Source organism: Apostichopus japonicus, chromosome 8 (genome assembly GCF_037975245.1).
Source record: "Apostichopus japonicus isolate 1M-3 chromosome 8, ASM3797524v1, whole genome shotgun sequence".
Classification (NCBI taxonomy): domain Eukaryota; kingdom Metazoa; phylum Echinodermata; class Holothuroidea; order Aspidochirotida; family Stichopodidae; genus Apostichopus; species Apostichopus japonicus.
The window spans coordinates 29,181,217-29,194,448 of NC_092568.1; the positions used below are offsets into that span (position 1 = coordinate 29,181,217).

The following is a 13,232-nucleotide window of genomic DNA, read 5'->3' on the forward strand; positions in this document are numbered from 1 at the left end:
AAACTGAAGACACAAACACTCAGACCCGATTACAATGCTTAAAGTGCTTGCCAAAAGCATTCTTAAACCCATTCACTCTACTTGCAAGTATAACTTTCGCTTGCAAACCGTTCCCCACTCATTCACAACCCTTTTAGAAAAAAAGTTATGCCGAATATTAATCCTACTTTGTGACTTTTGGAGTTTAAGACCAGGGGCGGATCCAGGGGGGGCCGACCCGGCCCCGGCCCCCCCTTTTTGGAAATCAGTTGCGTTTTTTTTAATGTGGGAGTACTTCAAATTCCTAATAGGCATAACTTGGTGAAAGAAAAGCCTAATATATATCCAGCTGCTCTTCCCTGAAATGCGATCGTTTTTATTCCAAATTTGAAACCCAAAGCAATAATCAGGCCTAGGCGACATCAAGTATTAATTAGATACGGCTCAGTACTATAGTGCTGACTATTACTGTCAGCGAAAATCAATGCACAGTTAGCAAGTATATCATAATTATCTGAATGAAAGGGGGTGTAGGCGGTTTTACACTATCTAACGCAACGTAGTCGCCAAGAACCTGAAGTATTTTTAAGGGAGGGCCCGAGGAACATGAACTTACAGCATGCTCCTCGTGGTGAAACATAATTGCACCTATTAGGTGAATTGAGTGTACTGTTAATAGTAGGAGAGACTAGTGTAGGTTCTTATGACCAACTCGACCGGTTTCTGCTCTCAAACTTTATAGGAGGAGCTTCATCAGTAGTAGCCTTTGAATATTTTATATTCGGCCTGGGCGTCTCGTTCTCAAAATGCATCTATTTTCTGTGCACGAGTTTTTATGGACTCATAGTGCAGCTATAAGAGCATCTAAAAGAGCTTCGTGTGAACCTTGAGAGTCAGCTGATTCTTCGTTAGTATGAAACCTTGAGTTAACAAGTAAATCTTTGAGATTTTGGGCCCTTTGTAGGCTAGAATCGGTTCTTTTGGAAACAGTTTGGATAATTCCGCGTGCAGGGGCGTAGCGAGCGGGGGGGGGATGTGGGGGTGTAACACCCCCAATAATTTGGTCGCTGTGGGCAAATTTTGGGTCTGTTGGCAAAAGGAGAAAAGATGAAGAGAGCGGAAGGGGAAGAAAGAAGGAAAGCTGAATAGAGAAAAGGAGAACGGGAGCTTCTTTATCGGTTATTTCGATTTTCCAGTTCTTCATCTGATAAACTCATTCACCAATCCAATCACCCGACGCCTGCAAGTTAAAAACCTCTCGGCAAATAACTGATAATGTCACGGCCGTCAGTATAGCTACTGTAGCCAGGCTCAGCTAGACGAGTGCCAGAATCGCCGGTGTAGCAGTACAAACTGTCGCAAATATTCCATATTCAGTATAAACTGTCCCGGTCCCACAGGACAGTTTATACTGGATTTACCAGTACGTTTGGTCTCCCCGGACCTATTGTACAAGGCCAGTTGGTACAGACTGTCTCCCCAGACAGAATATGCTATGGTTACACGGAGGGGGACATTATTCGACGGTCATATATTTTGTTGTAAATTGTGTCCCCCTGAACAAATGTCCGCCGTAGCATGTACGTTCGAGTAGCAAAAATTTAATTAGTAATGGACTCTGGCAGTATCCGTATTATTAGCAAATTGTCGCATTTCGGCTTCCGTATATTTAGCAGTAAAGTCGTGCGACAACTAAAAACGGAAAAGCTAGCAGAAAACGTGAGACAAATTGCGGATATTCTAAGAGATGAGAGCTATCCAAGTGGGTTTACAAGAATAAAACAGAGAAGAATCTTACGGAGACAAAGTCAGTCTTTCAGACTGGCTGAAAATGGAACTCTTGCGTACCGAAATTGAAGGAAAGTGTTGCTATCTAGGGCTACTCAACTCGCCCAAATCGAAGCAGCTCACACTGACTAGTGACATCTATAAGGTAATGTCTGTAACTTACAGTATAGGATACACAATATGCCTTTGCTTGTTAAATGGCGAACGGCCATTCCACAGTTAAACTATAACCAGGCCTCTAGGACCTTTTTGGTGAACAAATCATGATATTCTTTTACCACGTTTGGTTAGTTGTAAAAACTCATTCGCAAAAGTCAAGCAATTGCTTGTGCAACATTATAATCAGTTGTATGCTTGAGCAAAGTTATTAGGGCCTATTTCTTTTCGTTTTGTTTACCCAATTGTTTACCCAAACAAATTTACCCAAACAAATTTTTGTGACAATTATTATAAATTTCCACCTTTAATCGCCCTGCCTATCATAAAAGATAACAACAGATTACTAAAGCTTAGAGAGCTAGTCTGGTTTGCATGCATGGGACACTATAAATGCAATTATTGGACTATAGCATATAGCCGAGCCTACTTCTAGAGGAAAGTGGCACTAATACTGTACATAATAAATTCCCGTTCATTAATATTGGTTGGTAAGAACAGATATTGAAGGCCTGATAGTACTTTTTTAGGTGTGGCATATTCTCTACATGCCAAACCTCACTGCAGAAGAAAACTTCTTAAATATCTATAGACCCCAATTGTGGCCAAGCAATGTGTACAATAATGGGAATATTCCATTTCAAACACTGATATAGAGTTGTAATTCAATTTTAAGGCACTTCAGCTAGAACTACCAATTCTGCAGCCCATATATTTGTGTGTGTTTGTTTGTGGGTTTTTTTTGGGGGGGCAAAAAAACATGATCTCCTTTGATCATGAATTTTCTTATTTCTTTGAAGGTGTTCATCTTTGCATAGATAAACCAGACAACAGACTATGTCTATTGTCTAGATTCTATTGGAAAACTATCAACGTTGATGTAACAAGTTATGCTCAACAGGATGTCAAAGCGTCATTGTCATGTAGACCTACGAACAAGTCGCCATAGCATTCCTGTAACTGGATTATGGAAACAGGTAAATATTCAATCTGTTTTAATTGCACAAGATGTCCGCAGTATGCAGTGAAGGTTTAGTTTAGTTAATGTCATTCTTTCTGGACAAATTAAACATTTACAAGTTTAACGGTAGTCTGTATTGGCCCTAAATTTTGGCCACTTTAGTTGCTAGAAGTTTTCAAAAAGTACTTTTCTGGGGGTAATAACCCTTTAAATTGTGCTCAGACATTCTAAATGATGACACGAGATGATTGAATGTCCCAGTGAGGTAAATTTCCTTCAGGGATATAAACATACTTACAGAATTTTGTCCAAAGTGAAAATTTGGCATATTTAGGGCCTATACAGCAAACTTTTAAGCCACACTCTGGCCTAACTGCAGAGCAACCATCAATATAGGCATGTAATTGTAAGTTGCAAAAAGTGGCGTATCATTTTACTGGTTTAGTGGTTGAAGCGATTGTAAATATATGGTACAGTATGGTGTAAGTTACATTTTCATATTTGCAAGGTAAAAATAATTGGCCTAAATCCACCAACACCCTGTTTCGATCAGATATCCCACTGTTTTTATCTAGATCTGTGTACAGCATGAAGCAATGGAATAGAACAACAGTCAAGGCAAAGCCTGCAACTTGTAAAAAAAAATTAAATTAGCACCTAAATGCTGTCTTCTTTCTTAACAGGTTGGTGTTGATCTTATTGGTCCTCTACCAGTGACAGCTGCCAATCGACTGTACATGATAACACTGTCTGACTTCTATTCAAAGTGGCCTGAGACTAAGGCAGTGCCTGACAAGACTGCAGCATCAACTTCTTATTTCATTACTGATGTGATGATGAGGTAAGCATGTCTTAAAAAGTGAACAATTTTCTGTAGTTAGTAACTAGTTCCAATATGAATGGCATCATATCTGTTATTTGTACCATGCAAATAACTTGTAGTGCATGGCAGAATGCTGTGTTTGAGTATAACTCATTTCCAAATAGGTATTAAGCATACGGAAAGGTCACAAAGGTAGGTGAGAACCGAGAAAGTGTACTGTAAATCTTTGCAGGTTAAGTCCCCATTAACAAGTTTATATGTAAGTAGTTTTTGTCCTATATTTACTTGCAGAGGTTCCACCTCTGGTTTTTAAGTAGCATATAGCCTGACAATTGTCGTCATTTAATTTACATCCCCAAAAAGTGATTTTGGCTGGACATGTTTCACTGCAGCAGACACAGTTTATTTGTTCAAACAAATGATGAGTAAATAATTAAGACCACATTCCACAGCTAGACACCACCTTTTGTGTGTTGTTTTTCAAAAAGGTGTTGGACAGTTTGATATTGTAACCACAGGGAACTTTTCTGTTTAGAAAGTGTGAACTTATTACTAATTGGCTGTTTTGACAGGAACTTCGACAAGATAAGAGAGATAATGTATCAACTGAGTTTTGGTACCATTTCTCTGTTAGATCTGTTGTGGAAAATTGCTAAATGTGTTTGTGTGTGTGGTGGGGGGATATTTCCTGAAACCTGGGAGAGGGACCCTCTTTTTTGGCAAAATAGGGCAATGTTTAGGTCTCTTGACGCAAAATGATGTATAATAGTACATTTTACCATAATAATGGTTAGCTAGCATTATTTGGTTTTGCATTTGGGTCATAGAGAGGGTGTTTTGAACCCCCATGGATCCTGATTCAGGACAATTAATGTTTGATCGGCATTAAACAGTCATACCATGCACACATACATCAATAGAGCACCAAAAGGCATCAAACTTCTGTTGTATCCTAGCTTAAGCTAATTTGATAAATTTCTGATATTAAATTTCATTAATATGTCACAAATGTTGTATTGGCTCATGTGGTTAAAACTTTTCAGGTTTGGTAGTGAACTGTACAATATAGCGCCAAAATTATGACATGCAATCTCCAATTAAAAAAATGGACCCAGTATTCCCATAAACATGTAAGTGTCACAATAAAAGATCATCCAATTAACTCAATGCCTAAGCATAGTTCAGTTGTACACTATACAGTCTACACTTAACCAATATGGTGAATGTTAATTATCTTTGTAGTGGAGCTTACACATAACCTTTCAAGATGATAATTTATTTTATATATGACTTACAGTGTGGCATTCACTACTCATAATATTTCTTTCAACTTTTATTTTGCACAGATCTGGTTGTACTGATATCTCATCTCTGACCACCAATGGAGGGAGTATGTATGAAGTTAACGGAAGACATGTCTAGACGATTTTCTTAGCAGTTAACTTGTTACCGACAATAATCTTGTCTTTCACTCTAACATATCATGAGAGAAAACTTCGTCGGCTGCTATATGTTTAAGCAAAGAGAGGCCATTGACTTTTCACTGCCAGTCGTTCGGTGGAAATCCATATATTTGCAGTTCAAGTTGAAGGGTTGTTACGCTCGAAATTCTCTATCACCTCATTACTTCATTAAATAACAAATACGAAGGCGTGTTTCTTGGTTCTGGAAATTGTGTTCAAGATAAGTTCTCATAGTAAAACATATAACCGACCATATTCTGCTTCCTGTTGTAACTTTTGCTGTTATGGGTTTCTGTAAAGTCTTAACGAAAAACCCGTTGGATACATGAGAATCAGCTATTTTATTTTGTAATTTACAATCAAGATTTAACTTTTGACGGTATCAAGTTGCACATTAAAGCATTTTATAGGTAATCCTACTGTTTGTGGAAAGCAGTTCAAGGGGGGAATTCTAATAGGGAAACTTCTGCATGGTTTTATTGAGGTCTTTACCAAACTCTAACGAGGATGTTCTTCATGTGGATTATGAGAGTTTCAAGTACATATTGTTTGAAGAAGAGTGACAGTAGTATATCATTCTAATCAAGCAATACCTCCCTGCTTGAAGGATGCTCTAGAAAGCATGGATTATCTTTAGTTGCATCAGAGCTACAAAGGGAGAGTCATCATTCCAGTTAAATTTCCCCATGCAGGGGGTAGGAAGTGAGGGTGGGCACACAACATCAGAGGGACATTTTCTCATTCCACAACCACCACTCGTTATGCTATAAACCGATACACACCGGCCATATCACTTAAATATGATGTATGATGTGTTAGTATGTTATCAATACTATTTATTGAGATTGTTTATTGTTAACCTTGCTATAAAAAGATATGGGATGCCATTTTAAAAATAGTATGTACAGACAGTGCCCCCCCCCCCGGCTCCTGGCTCCCTGATCCCATGTATAATCATTTTTTCACTCTTTGCCCAGTCTGATATAGATTCAGAATATTGTGTTTGTGCATGACTATCATCCAATTTCATGTTTTGATTTTTACTATATTAACTTTCTTTAAACAAACTTTTCTCTACAAGAATGACATATTTAAAGTGTGAGAAACATGATGAGACAACAAATCTAGCATATTGCATCCTGCTCTGTCCTATTTGCTTTATTCTTTCCCTTGTTTGGCTTTGTTTTGTTTCCTGTATGTTTTGCAGCTCTTTTGAAGAGAATATTGTCTAATACATCTTTTCTAATTTGAACAACTTTTGTCCAATAAGAACCCTCATAATAAGAAACAACGAACCATTATCACTGGAATTGCCTGGAATGCCATTTGTCTATACAAATGAAGATTTGCTTCGCGCATGGCCATCACAACAGGCTTAGGGGGCAGGGGTGGGGGAATGGCCTTCCACCCTGTTGAGAGGGAGAAAACCTTGACTCGACGATTGAGTGACAAAAATAAGGAACGGTTAAAAAGTAAACAATAAAGTAGTAATGAAAGTCAATAAATAGGTGTCAAGCCCATATGGAGGGTTGGGGCAGTGTTGACATTTTCAAGGTCAGAGAAGTATCTTCCAGCTAATTCACGGTTTTTATTAGCAAACAAAAATATTTTGGAACTCATCACAGATAGGTCACAGACTTAAGACCCCTCCCCAGGACACAAATTCGATAACTTACCATCCCAACTCCCCCCCTCCCTTATCCTTGCACTCAAAATTATGTGTATGGGCCTGAGCTTTGTATACAGCGTTGTCGATTTCATTTAGGATGTAACTTGAAAACACTCTCAGTAACTTCCCGTCCTATAATGAGCTTTACGCACGGATGAAATTTCATATTGGCTAGGCAACTCTCGTAGACCCATGAAGTACAGTTACCATACTTGCCAAAACTTACCCACTGTGTGTTAGGGAAATACGGAAAAAATGAAGTTTGGACTCCTAAAGTTCGTAATATTTTACCTCTGCAATTATCATATTTTGTTGTAGCTGTTGCATTCCCTATCCCGTACCCGCCCTCCGTTGGGAGGGGGGGAGTTAGGTTTATACTATCTCTCCCTCTGTAAAGATGACTATGAACGCAATGTAGTTGCCGAATACAAAATGCAACATATACGGAGGATAACATAGCAGCAATCACAACAAAAACATGATTAACATCTTCTACAGATGGAAGACTTGTTTCTTTTTCTTCTTTTTTTTCCCGTTCTATTTTTTGTTTTGCAGCAACGCACAACGTCTCATTTATTTCCTGTAACATTTAACTCTGACGTATGCATCTGCTCTAATTATTGATATAATGAACTCAATTGCCTTTTGAATATCGAAATGCTTAAATTTTATGCGGGACAAAATATGCTATGAAGTATTTGCGGACATTCTGTACCAGGACATTTCGTCCGGTGGGACTATATTTGCTGTGAGGGTGGGACACAATTTTCAGCAGATAATGTCCGACCGGACTAAATATGCTGGTACAAAGTGTCCGCGGAGACACTTTGTACAGGGGGACACTCTGTACTGTCACACCGGCAACTCAGTGAAAGAAATGGAATTAAGGGCTTCCGTATAGGCCGCAGCCCATGAGTCGTGCTATCGTGTGACAACGTGTTGTTATTATCCTCTGTTCCGAATGACGTCATCACAGATGTCATTCGTTCTCCGTGGAAAACTTAAGGACACGGCTCACGAATTGTTTACAATTTTTAACGTTTCTCGCTTGTATATCAATGAATGTTGTTATTTCTCATTACCGGGAAGTTTTCTGAACATTTTCATCACGAAGTTTCACTATTTCAACAATCGGTGAAAGAGAAAACACAGTTCGATAATTGGTCCCAATTAATTCTTCTTCTGCCGACTGCCATAAAAATAATATCGAAATGGAAATTCTACGGTGCCAAATTTGACTTTAAATATGCACCAGATTGCATCTAAGGACGTTTCAAAACTAAAAATTTTCCAAAGGGGGAGGGGGACACCCCCTCCCCTTAGACCCCTCCCCCATTTCAGTCACTACTTCCAGATCAGTCGGCAAATCATATCCTCCACCCCCCCCCCCAACAACAACAAAACCTTCGCTACGCCCCTGTCCGCGTGTTGCGAGATTAAGTGCCAATGTTTCAATAGTACATTTTCCAAATGCGTGGTTTTGATATGGGGTGTATAGGTAAGCTTGAACACCATTGGTGGTTCCTTTTGTTTAGGTTTGGTAGTGAGGTATTGCTCACGGTTTTCAAATTTTATGCCTTTCGTGGCTGAGGCAATTTCCTCTTTCGGAGTAACAGTTTCTCTGTGAACGCATTCTTTTTCTGTAAGAAATCAGTCTCATTGTTACATAGACGTGCGTATCGTAAGACTTCCCCTTTAATGAAGCCTTTAAAGGTGGCAAGTGGGTGTGCAGAGTTTCTGTCGAGGTATTGGAAGGTTTCCGTGGGTTTGGTGTAGACTTTGGTGTCTAATAACCCATTGGTTTCAAACCTTGGACCTTTGAAGATTTTCAAATCTAGGTATGTTACCTCTGTGTGTAATATTTCTACCGTAAACTTTAAGAAGCGGTGAATTTCATTCAACCTGTTTACTAGTTGTTCAAGTTCCTGAGGTGAACCGTGGTAAAGCAATAGAATTTCATCTCTATAGCGGAGCCATTTTAAGATTTTATTATCTGTCGGTAAAATCTCGTTTTCCAGTCTATGCATGACGATATCACAGATTTCCGGAGAGGCTTGGCTACCCATGGCGCAACCGATCTTTTGTAGATAGAATTGGTTATTGAACTCGAAACAGTTTCTTGTTAAAAATAAGTTCAATTAGTTTGCGCATGGATATGGAAGATATTTTATTTATTCCATATTCGCTTTTTCCGCCTTTTCATAGACTTCTTGACATATATCTAATGTCTCCTCTTGAGGAGTATTGGCATACATGGCGACGACATCGAGTGTAGCAAGTACTACTGCTTTTGGTAACGGGGGGCTTCCACAATTTTCAGAATGTGATTTGTGTCTTTCACATAGGTGCTTTGTTTTAATACAATAGGAAGCAAGAAATAGTCCACAAATTCCGATATTTTTTCGGTCGGTGATCCGTTTCCGCTTATTATCGGGCCCTCCCTTAAAAATACTTCAGGTTCTTGGCGACTACGTTGCGTTAGATAGTGTAAAACCGCCTATACCGACTTTCATTAATATGTATATCATAATTATCTCATTGAATATATCTTGTTTTATGTTTTTTCTTGGGGTGAATCCAGTGGCGGCGGAACCGGGGGGGGGGCTTGGGGGGCTCAGCCCCCAATGAAAAAGTTGAGGGGGCAAATGCATGATAAGCCCCCCAATATTTATTTAATTAATTATTTAATTATTGCATTTAATTGCAAGTAGTAATTTACTACACTCAAAAACGTCTTTGCGAGTACACTACGAGTAATAGCTACTCTCTTAAAACACCATCGAAAATACAAATTACAATGTTTTTACAGATTTTTACGTGCAATCTGAGAAATTGCAGGCTTGAGACCCATATTTTAGGGCTAGGTATTCGAAGCATAAAACACTCGGGAAGTGCCGTTTCCGGCCATCTGGAGGTTTGAAAAACCCAAAATTTTCTTGTACGCTCCGCGCCAACCGATGGTGGCGCTCCGCTTAGATAGTCTCCACACATTAGCCCCCCCAATAATTTTCTCGTTCCGCGCCTGGGTGAATCTGGTGTCATAATTTTCGCCGAAAGAAAGAAACGAATCGACGCAAAAATAGTGTATCCATTGTACATGCACTGTTGAGCGTTGTTAAATATGTGTCTATCGAGAAAAGATATGTGCACAAAAAAGCGTGTCTGCAACGTTTCTGGTTTTTCTTGTTTTTGGCGAAATGTTTCACCATTCTGCATCTAAGCACTCACAATTAACCAAAAATTTCCAAGGAGGAGGGGACAACCCCTCCCCAGACCCCTCCCTAGGACAGACCCCTCCCCAGGACGCAGATCACTAAAGTGCTACCATCGGGATGTCGGCCCCCCCTTTCTCAAAATCCTGGATCCGCCCCTGAAGACAATGACCTCTGGTACAACTACTATTAGCAAACATGAAAAAGTTGGTGAAGGATAAATTGTCAAAACCATACACAATCTTGGAAACCTGAATCAAGTCATCACGTAACCTCCTAAGCTCCAGTGTGGTGAGATTAACAGTTGTAACCGCCTATAATAAGGAACACTCTTTAAGAAAATACTCATCATAGAAGCCCTCCTCTGGACCTTTTCGAGTACTTCCTTATCCTTAGCAAAATATGGGTTCCAAGCCTGCACAGCATACACCAGATGATGGCCTAACCAACTGCTTATAAAGCCTAACTACTATATGTCCTCTTTCAGAAAACTGAAGTTCCTCTTGATCATACCTAAAACCCTATTACCTCTTTTAGCAGCTTCAAGACAATGTTTCGAAGGTTGCAGTGATGAGTCAATGTAGATACCTAGGTCTCTTACAACAAAGACCTCCAGTAACTCCACACCATTAAGATTGTAGGTATACTTTTGGTTACTACTACCAATATGCATCACCTTGCATTTATCAATATTAAAAAGCATTTGCCATCCCTGAGACCAGGAAAAAACCTTATCCAAATCCGTTTGAAACTTCTCAGAATCGCTTTTGGAAGAGACCTCAGAATACAATTTGGTGTCATCAGCAAACTTCTTAGCTGTACACAAAATATCTCCGTCAATGTCATTTATATAGGCAACAAATGACAAGGGACCCAAAACAGACCCTTGTGGAACCCCACAAATAACGTCCTGCCAAGATGGAGCGCAGCTTTTAATTACCACCCTCTGTTTCCTATTACCAAGCCAATTCTCGATCGAAGGCAGTATATTCCCATTGACACCCATACTCTTCAGCCTAAGTAAAAGACGCTGGTGAGGAACTTTATCATACGTGCTTATATTTCAAAAGTTAACACTTGATTCCGCCCGGGGCCTTTCGCGTGAAGCGAATGTGATAACCGCTACACCACGGAATCGAACCACACATATTCGAGAAAACGTTTTGAATTTGCAAATATCATATAAAGAGACGGTTATATTTTACAGGAGGAAAGTTTGTCTTTACATTGTACTCTGACTAGGGTCATCCCCCCCCCCCCCAACCTCGAATTGTAATCTGGCAAAAACTGCTTAGTTTATAAAAGAAAATTTCCATCATGTTGTGACCCTATAGCTCCACATTTATTCAGAAGAGTTTCATAATAGGAAATTAAATATTTTAAAGAGGGGAGTTGGTTTGAGGGTAGTAGCAAAATGCTTTCTGAAATTCGAACATGAATGACCACTATTTGACGTCTAGCATACTTGGGGTGGGGGGGGGGGGCAACAGTGGTGACATGTAGCGTAATAATACAATCTGCCACTAAAAAGTAAAGGCACGATTCCGCCCGGGTTCGAACCGGGGACCTTTCGCGTGTAAAGCGAATGTGATAACCGCTACACCACGGAATCGAATCACGCATTTAAAGAAAACCCTTTTGAATTTTCAAATTACATATAAGGGGAAGATAAAGGAATGACAGGAGAAAAATAAAGGAGTTATATACAACAGTGATTTAAGTATGCCTATATATTGTGTAAAGGTGATCAACATTTGGCAATCTCATATTTGTCGGGGAAAAAATAAATTTAGTTACTCACAAGCAACTGATACTTTGCAAGATTAAATATAATCATATAGTAGCCTAACCTTATAGAGTATATTAAAACTGAATATTCCGGTGGCGCATTTACTTCACATACTCATGTACCTAAACATGCTTTCAGCCATAATAGATACAATATGTTGACAATAAAAAAAGGCTACTTGAAAATCAATCTACCATGGGGAGTTTTGATGACTTGGGCAATTCACAAGTTACACGCACATGCAGCCTATAGTTTGCCAGCCCTTTTCAAACACATTTAGCTTTAAGGACCCATGTATAGTTTTTAAAAAAAATGACTTTAGTTGAGCTTCATGTTGATAATGAGGGGGCAAATCCAAATGTTTAAACACTTTTGCTTTTTGCTCGTGACTACAGCGTTTATGAAAACTGTCTGCCATATTAGGTTTGATAAGTTGTGATTTAATTCAGGTGCGTATCCAGGGGGGGGGCGTTGGGGGCGCGCGCCCCCCGGGTAAGAAAAAGAGGAGAGAAAAAAGAGAAGAAAAAAGGGAAAAGGAGGGGGGGGGGAAAGAAAAGGAGGAGAGAAAGGAAGGGAAAAGAAGAAGAGAAAAGAGAGAAAAAGGAGAAAGGGAGGGAGTAGAAGATAGCCAAGACTTCGGGGAGAGAAAGAGGAACAGTCATAGTTAAAGCGCTGATCCCTATTATATACACAGGGTAGCCAGTGACAGATCAAGGATTACGGAGGGGGTGTGCGCCTCACCCTACCCCTTACACCAACAACTCCATTTTTGACGTTTTTTCCCTCTCTCACTAATGTATCTATATAAATACTATATATGGTCTAGCATAACGCGTGTGTGTGTATGGACGCCTTAAACAATTGTACAATTGTGCTATATGGAACCAACTGTGGCTGGTCTTGAACTCGACGGGGTCGTCGGGAACATGACGCATTTCGGGAAGGGGGCGACCGCCCCCCCCCGAGCAAATTTTCTTTATGACATCGCTAGTAATTTCAAAATGGACAATGCTTAGGTGCAACTTACAAGGCCTGGGAAGTGTCATTTCCAGCGATCTGGGAGGCATTTTCGGCCAAAATTTTTGGGTACGCTTCGCGCCAACTCATGGTGGCGCTTCGCTTAGATAGTTTGCATACAGGCTTCGCCCCTCCCTTGGCAATTACTCGCTACACGCCTGTTCGAATTTGTAAAGCAAAGAGCAGATATAACATCATATCAATGAGCATTGAAATGCCTGTTCCACGATGAACAGCCTCAAAAACTGTATATGTGTGTAGTCGAAGGCGTAGCCCAATTGGATTTGGGGCTGTAACGACTTGCCCCCAAAAAAAAGCCAAAATTTTTCGCGCGCGAAGCGCGCGTTCAACATATCGATGCCAATATCATATAAG

The 13,232-nt window shown here is 39.8% G+C and overlaps 1 protein-coding gene and 1 non-coding gene across 2 annotated transcripts; one reads left to right on the top strand and one right to left on the bottom strand.

Moving 5' to 3' along the window:
- The first annotated feature begins 1,534 nt into the window (after positions 1-1,534).
- LOC139971550 (uncharacterized) lies at positions 1,535-5,451 on the top strand. Its single transcript, XM_071978123.1, has 4 exons — positions 1,535-1,912; positions 2,724-2,900; positions 3,568-3,725; positions 5,054-5,451. Exons 2-4 carry the CDS (start codon positions 2,814-2,816, stop codon positions 5,127-5,129), a joined length of 321 nt encoding a protein of 106 aa, XP_071834224.1. The 5' UTR covers positions 1,535-1,912; positions 2,724-2,813; the 3' UTR covers positions 5,130-5,451.
- Positions 5,452-11,590: 6,139 nt separating this feature from the next.
- Trnav-uac (transfer RNA valine (anticodon UAC)) lies at positions 11,591-11,663 on the bottom strand. Its single transcript has one exon. It is a non-coding gene; the product is annotated as a tRNA-Val (tRNA).
- Between the last annotated feature and the right edge of the window lie 1,569 nt (positions 11,664-13,232).